Here is an 8,295-nt window from a genome sequence, read left to right on the forward strand (position 1 = left end):
TATTATTATTATTATTATTATATACGACATTTCCTTTTTTTTTTTCCTTCAAATTTACAATTAACTCCCCTCACACTTGGGTATTAGTTGTAATTTATTAGGGGTATAAAAGTTAAATTCAATATTTAATATAAACCCACTAAACTAAACCAACCAACATTTTTTAAACGGATTTATCTTTTTTTCGCCGCGAGTTAGGTTCCACCGCCATCGCCGTTCAACTCGAAATAATTTTACGAACAATACGCAATAAATTGTATTCGAAACGGAGTTTCGATGCACTACCAACGGAGTATTTCTTTTTAGCAATAAATATGGAAGTGATTTGAATTTACAGTTTAAGTTCTTAAAATATTTATGAACACGCAAATATAACTATTATAATATTAATTATACATGACGACTCTCCCAAGTACGATTTTTTTGCTGAAATGACTAAAAACTTTTTCTAAAATTAAACTCGCGGGTTAAAATTTTCAGTGTACTCTAAATATTACGTAACTAATGTTACGTTCCATGACAAATATTACGTAAAATTTTCAGCGTACTTAACTAATGTTACGTTCCATGACAAATTTTCAGTGTACTCTAAATATTACGTAGTAAATAATTTATATATTAAAAAGATATTAATTGTGAGAAAAAAAATTGTAGACATTAAGTAACATCACCCAAAATCACTTTTAAAATTTGTCAACACCACGGACTCTTAAACTCAAAAGAATTTTTAAAATTCGTCAACATTACAGACTCTTAAACTAAAAAGGAATTTTTAAAATTTGTCAACACCACGAGCTCTTAAACTCAAAAGAATTTTTAAAATTTATTAACACTACAGGCTCTAAAATAATTCTTATACTTTTCTTATTTTATTAGTATCGTTATTTACATATCAATACTAATATGAATTGCAATTTACATTTTTTGTACGATTTTTTACACACCCGTTCAAATATAAGTTATCAATAATCATAAGATGTTTTGTTTATCATTTTTATTTTTGTTAATATCTGTTTAGGTTAGCGGTTCACAGAAGTAAAATCTACCTAAAATCCCCAACACACCGTATTTCCTCAAACCCACCCGGTTCATGTCAACCAGTACATCAACTAAAAGTACCGGTTGATATCCCATATACGTGGAAGGAAATAGACCGGCCGGTTCATAACGAGCGACTTCCATTAACGTTCCGTTGATTCGCCATCGAAATCCTGCATCAACGAACTTTCAGAAAATGGCCGGAATCTTAGCTCGCAAATCCATCTCTGCTTTTCGCTATCGCCTGCTCGTAAGATCCTTCTTCTTCTTCATCACACACACACGTAAACAAACGCACTTAATATATGTACGGATGTCACTTAACATCGCACAAATTGAATCCATTAGGGTTTTGATTCAGTTATACACACCTGATCACTTACTATTCTCAAATTGTGAAGTATTTAATACATTTAATCATCGTAGATGATTGTGTTAGATTTGTTAGGGTTTGAAATGATTTTACTGAATTATTTTAGTTCGTGACCTAATTGAAGATGATTATAGTGTCCGTTCAGTTTAAAGTAGTTTTTGGCTTTAAAGCAGTAGCCAGTAAGTTGTCATGATGATTTATTTCTTTATTGAATGTCAGGCAGTAGCAGGACAAGCATTGCAGGGTCCTAATATCTTTGGGACAGTTTCCGGTGCACGAACGTTTGCAACTAAGCACTCGTTTTCCACTGATAAAGGTGTGTGAGTTATTCTGCTGTTATTGTAATTGTGATCTTTCCAATTATGTTTACAATGCATATGTTGATGTGTATAAGCGTTTATGACATTTTTATAAACTTTATAGGGAAATCATTACTTTTATTGATTTTAAATTCAAAATTTGTAGAGGAATTTCATTGAACAATAAGGGGAGAGCCTTGTGTTCGTTTCTATAGGAAGAATTTACACAAATATGCTTACCATCCTTTGGCTGGTCTAGAATTCGGTGTGTTATGATTAAGTTATTTGTTTTTAATTCTAGTGAGTGTTTCTACTTTGAATCACGATAAGGAAACCCATGAACAAATGCACGTGTGCTTGCTATCCTAGAAATTAGTTCCCCATGACAGAAGTAGGTAGTCCATCTCCTATTTTTTTTTTTTTTTTTTGTCTTTGTACTTGATTGTTGTAAGGGCAAGTATCAATTGAATTCGACATCCAATGGGCAGTTGGTTCTTATGTATTCAGTTATCATTTTTAGAATGTATATAATCTATTGATTTTGTATAATGTTAGCCAAAATATAATTAGTGAAAGAGGTTGAATGTGATCTAACAAATTTCTCCGATTTAGGTTGAATGTGGTCAAATAATGCGAATGAAGTCTTTTACCATGTCTTTTAAAGTCCAAGCTCATTCACTGTAGATGTATTCGTTGAACAATTGGCTTGAAAGTTGAAACTTATGTGAACTTGTGAAATTTGCAGCAGATGTAACCATACTCTTAAGATATGAACAAAGTGTCCACATATTAAGATGTGAATAAAGTATACTTAGGTCCTACAGCTAGCATACTAATGTTGATGATACCTAACGCGCAGTAGTATGACAGTTACATTTTAGCGAGTAGAATCATATGCACACAAAAACCCTTTTACAGCGTTCCTGTCCCAACCTGTATGGGTGTTGATGGTTGCAACAACTTTTGTCTTACAGTATCCTTTTCTGTTGGAAGTTAATTTTCTCATATATTTTCAAATCAGTCCACGGGTCATGTGTTTACAACTTCTGTAAACGTTGATAAAACCTGAAACACATGCGAAAATACACAAAATTGTATAGGGTAGTCAATCTCTTGTATATTTAATTCTTTCCTATAATCTTTGCATAACAAACGGCATGCTTTTGGGAAGTTTATATCTTGTTGGCATTTGAGACTTAAAATACATAGCTGAATCAGTGTTTACTCTCTTGTGCTGGGGTGTTTTTCAACATACAAAGTTGAGTTATTTTCAATATTTTTTTCCCATGTCACTCATTAACTGAGCTTGATGCATCCCTGGCCCAATTATAGATGATAAAGAAAGAGAGGAGCTTGCAAGGGAGGTCTCAAAAGACTGGAGTTCCGGTACTTTCAACAGGATTCTTTTGCCACCTGTATAGTCATGTTAATTATCCCATGCAGCTTACAATTCTGACCTTTTGTTGACCATTTTCAGTGTTTGAGCGGAGCATTAATACACTGTTTCTGACTGAACTTGTTCGAGGTTTGTCTCTAACGCTCAAATATTTCTTTGAGCCGAAAGTTACTGTAAGTGTTTGACATCAACTGCTTTAGTGCAATCTCTTGGTTGTTAATCAAATACTAGCTACATCAATTTGATCTGCAATGTTCTTTTGTAGATCAATTATCCATTTGAGAAAGGTCCTTTGAGCCCTCGTTTTCGAGGAGAACATGCGCTGCGACGTTATGCAACCGGAGAAGAGCGTTGTATTGCCTGTAAACTTTGTGAAGCTGTAAGTTTGACTTTTATAATCAATTGGTACTTGTGTTTCCAAACATCATGTTGCAGAAAAGTTTCATATGAATTAATATAAAGTGATATACGGAGTATAAAATTACCAAATAATGTAATGAATACACTTCAAACAACGTTACAATAATGCTGAGTATGGAAACTATCATCTGTTGTCATGTCACCTCTGGTTTAATGTAGAGGTTGTATATTCAACCCATTTATATTGAACAGTTCAGCTCTGGTTGAATTGAATTGATAATGGGTGAAATGGGTAAAATAGTATTAAGTAGCCATAAAGGAAATGGATTGAAAGTCCCCTAATATGTATTCAAATGCTTATATGATGATTATTATACATTTTTAATTGTATTGACGTGCGTGCTTCTACACAAGATGGTTGTTTTTTATGGTCAGCCACTTAGTTGATCATACTAGCAAATTAGCTATCGAGGAGTCCTCATTTCTACTGTGTTTACAACTTTAAATTTGATGGTTCTAAACATAGTTAACTCATGACTCGGAATCTCAATATTTAACTTGCGACTCGACTCGCACGAGTCACTGTTTTACAATATATGTATGCATGTTATTGTTCAAGATTTATGTTCTTAAGAAAAGTAAAACAAGATGAGATTCGATAGTGAAGTCACATATGATTTGGAACAGTCAAAGTCATTTACGAGTCACCTCATTATTTGGTTTTTGACTTGACTCGTAAGAGTCTAACAAGTAACAACTATGGTTCTAGACGCCTAAGTATCTGAACTTACACGAGTTCTATAGGCTCGTACCTCTCTATTCTCGATTCCTAAATAGTTTAAGACAGCTTCATGTTTACACATGACATATATGGAAGTGTATTACACTCAATGCATCTCAATACTCGCACTATCAACTCATTTTTTATTCTTTCATTTGCACATAATTCTATGTTTATTGTATTATTATTGGCATAACCTTTCCAAGTATTTCTGGTATATAGATATGCCCAGCTCAAGCAATCACTATTGAGGCTGAAGAACGAGAAGATGGGAGCCGTAGAACAACTAGGTGAAATAATGCTTACTATTCTCTTCTCTCAAGAGATGTGTGTGTGTGTGTCTCACATACTGTATGAATTTCACAGGTATGATATCGACATGACAAAGTGTATATACTGTGGATTTTGCCAAGAAGCATGCCCCGTTGATGCAATTGTTGAAGGACCCAACTTTGAGTTTGCTACCGAGACTCATGAGGTTAGCGTCAATATCCTACTAGCTATTGTTTATTTTCACATTTTTATCTATATTGTTTAACCCATAATACAAATTTAAAAACTTTAAATCATTTACTTATGAACTGAATATCAAGATGTGTTCTGTTTCAACTTTTAAATAAATTACATCAAAGGGAACCACTCAAATGGGTTGAAGGACACCCACAGTAAAATTTTAACACATGACCTAATTTGCATTCTTCAGAATTTAACATTTTATACACATTTAATCTTTTCAGATGAATAAAAACCGAGTGTAATTGTGCTGTGACTTTACTATTATACCTAAGTTGCATCCTTCAGAATTTAACATTTTATATACCTAAGTTGCATCCTTCAGAATTTAACATTTTAAAACTGAGTGTAAGTGTGCTAGTGAAGTCAATCACTCGCCAATTCTATGCATTTGTTGTCAAAAATTAAAGAGACCTGATTCGTAAATTTATTGTCATTGTAGGAGCTTCTATATGACAAGGAGAAATTGCTTGAAAACGGGGACAGGTGGGAAACTGAGATTGCCGAGAATCTTAGATCCGAGAGCTTGTATCGGTAGACGGCAGTGTCCGCCCTCATAATCTGCTGAGAATAAACTTAAAGTGTTGTGTAATATGTTGTTTATCATGCTTTTAAGATCTACATGCACTGAGTTTGTATTAAGTTCAAGAAAATAGTGGATGACAATAAGTGAACGCCATGCTTTAGCTTTACAAGCAAATCAAAATTGCTTGAACTGTAATTGTTTTTTAAAGTTAAGTTACTTTCAAGATAACTCCAGATAGTCTGGTTTAAACAGAGTCCCGGGTAACCCGAGTAGGGAAAATCTAATAACGTTTGGGTTGCTACTGTTTGGAACATGTTTTTTTGTCTTGTTAGCTAAATTTCAACTTCCGAACTTTGTTTGTTGATCAAGTGTTTGCTGTTTGAAAGTTTACAATTTCGTGGTTGTGCTATTGGTGGCCATGTATGTACGTATGATCAAATCTAACACCCATACGGTCTATAGTTGACGGTCAACTATGCAAAAAGTTAGTATTATATGAGTGAATAGTGGTCCTCATTTCATTCATGATAATCAACTTGCTTACTGGTTATTAACTGCCTTGTACTAGCTAGTTAATATCTGTGCACTAATAAACGACTCTTGTACCTAATAGTCAACAAAGTGGCTCTATGGACTACTACAATTTATCATTACCCTTATCGTTTATCATTTCATTATCATACTATTTATAGATAGATTATAGAAAATAAAGCCAAATCCAACTCTATATATGCTCATATATTCCTTCTCTTCTTTCATCACCTTATCACTTTCAAAAATGTCCATGATGAACCATTTTCTCACACTTTTCCTACTTCCTCTTTTAGTTGTAACAGCTATCCAAATTTGGCAGTTAAATATCATCAACCTTTACCTTTTGTTAGAACCCAACCTCATCTTAGTCATTGCATTATCCAATGTTACTGTACTTGGATTCATTATATACATAATGACCCGACCCCGACCCGTTTACCTTGTCGATTTTGCCTGTTATCGCCCTCCAGACAACCAAAAAGTCACACGAGATCAAGTTGCAGTACTTGCAAAACTATATGGTGGTTTCACTGATTCATCATTTGAATTTACAAAGATGATAATTGGTCGCTCAGGTCTTGGAGATGAAACTTATGCACCAGAGGTGATGTTACGGACCCCACCAGAACCGTCAGAATCTGCCGCACGAGAAGAAGCAGAACGCGAGATGTTTGGAGCACTTGACATTTTATTCAAAAACACCAAAGTTAATCCAAAAGACATTGGAGTTTTAGTTGTAAATTGCAGTCTTTTTCACCCTATTCCGTCTTTATCTTCGATGATTGTGAACAAGTATAAACTCCGGGGGAACATTAAAACGTTTAATCTCGGAGGTATGGGGTGTAGTGCTGGTGTAATCGCTATCGATTTGGTGAAAGACATGCTTCAAGCACATGGCAACACTTATGGTGTTGTTGTAAGTATGGAAAACATGGTTGAAGAATGGTATAAAGGGAACAAAAAATCAATGTTGATCCCTAATTGTTTATTCAGAGTAGGTTGTTCCGCGTTAATGTTATCTAACAAACATTCAGACAAAAATCGTGCAAAATACAAGCTTCTTCATGTTGTTCGAACTCATAAAGCTTCAGATGATGCTGCGTTTAACTGCGTGAAGCGAGAGAAAGATAATGATGGGATATACGGAGTTTCACTATCAAGAGACTTGATGAAAGTAGCAGGAAATGCATTAAAAGAAAACATCACAACTCTTGCCCCACTCGTGCTCCCGTTAAGCGAGAAGCTTTTGTACGTGGCTAACCTAGCCGAAAGAAAGATATGGAACTCGAAAACTAAACGATACATACCGGATTTCAAGAAGGCATTTGATCACTTTTGTATTCATGCTGGTGGAAAGGCTGTTATTGATGAATTGGAGAAGAACTTGCATTTGACTAAGGAAAACGTCGAGCCATCGAGGATGGCGTTATATCGATTTGGGAACACGTCAGCAAGCTCACTTTGGTATGAGTTGTCTTATATTGAGGCTAAAGGGCGTGTTAAAAAAGGTAATCGTGTTTGGCAGATAGCTTTTGGGAGCGGGTTCAAATGTAACAGCGTTGTGTGGGAAGCCGTAAGGGCGGTGAAGCAGTCAGCCGGTAACCCATGGGAAGATTGCATTCATAGATTTCCAGTTGAAGTTTGATGAATGTAATCCAAATTGTATGTGTTAGTTAATTTAAAATTGGCAAGCTTATATGTAACATTAACACTCAATAAAATTTACACTCTTCAAGGGTTAAAAGCCTCTAAAATTTCGATTAGATTGCGTATTTCATTGGTAGCACGTGTTAGTCGATATATTCTAATATTTCCTAGATATGGGCTTGCGTGCCATCTTATATTTTGTCATGGGCCTGCGAGTCCAATAGGGCTAGGGTTTTTTCCAATAGGGCTAGGTTTCCAATAGGAAGCTACTAGAATATAATCGGCTAACAGTACGTGCTATCAGTGTTACGCTTATAGATCCGCCACTGAATAATACGTACAAGGTGAGATAATTATCATGTTTCCTTATTAATTAGTACTCGTATTAATACGGAATGTTTTCGTTACTTAGAATTAATGAGGTAGAAAGTTGTGTGTTGCGGCGGAAAGTAAATTTTTCTTTGAAAAAAGTTAAAAGAAAAAAGAACAATTAAAATAATAATAATAATAATAAAGTGCAACATGATTTGTAGCAGGCTGGTACCGTTAATTACGTCTTGTATTAGTATGTATGTTAATGTTAATTTACATGCATGAACGTTTCCATTTAGTACGCTTGATAGTGAATCAAGTTAGCATATGCTTATCATTTTAGGTATATTTAGTATATGCTCAATATTTAACTCGCGACTCGACTCACATAAGTCAGTAATTTAGTATAATACATAAATGTATCTTTATTTATATGTATATGCATACTATTGTTCAAGAGATGTTCTTAAGAGAAGTAGTTGTGTTTGGATACGAATTTTTTGCGTAAAGGGCATT

General features: G+C 34.5%; 2 protein-coding genes across 2 annotated transcripts; both read left to right on the top strand.

Moving 5' to 3' along the window:
* The first annotated feature begins 1,088 nt into the window (after positions 1 to 1,088).
* Positions 1,089 to 5,599, top strand: LOC139890961 (NADH dehydrogenase [ubiquinone] iron-sulfur protein 8, mitochondrial-like). The gene is made up of 8 exons (XM_071873897.1): positions 1,089 to 1,288; positions 1,631 to 1,727; positions 3,043 to 3,096; positions 3,188 to 3,279; positions 3,372 to 3,485; positions 4,470 to 4,537; positions 4,614 to 4,725; positions 5,203 to 5,599. Exons 1-8 carry the CDS (start codon positions 1,235 to 1,237, stop codon positions 5,296 to 5,298), a joined length of 687 nt encoding a protein of 228 aa, XP_071729998.1. The 5' UTR covers positions 1,089 to 1,234; the 3' UTR covers positions 5,299 to 5,599.
* A 471-nt stretch (positions 5,600 to 6,070) lies between these two features.
* On the top strand, positions 6,071 to 7,508 carry LOC139890960 (3-ketoacyl-CoA synthase 4-like). Its single transcript, XM_071873896.1, has one exon. It carries the CDS (start codon positions 6,071 to 6,073, stop codon positions 7,463 to 7,465), a length of 1,395 nt encoding a protein of 464 aa, XP_071729997.1. The 3' UTR covers positions 7,466 to 7,508.
* The last annotated feature ends 787 nt before the right edge of the window (positions 7,509 to 8,295 follow it).

The sequence above is a fragment of the Rutidosis leptorrhynchoides genome, chromosome 2 (genome assembly GCF_046630445.1).
Source record: "Rutidosis leptorrhynchoides isolate AG116_Rl617_1_P2 chromosome 2, CSIRO_AGI_Rlap_v1, whole genome shotgun sequence".
Taxonomy (NCBI): domain Eukaryota; kingdom Viridiplantae; phylum Streptophyta; class Magnoliopsida; order Asterales; family Asteraceae; genus Rutidosis; species Rutidosis leptorrhynchoides.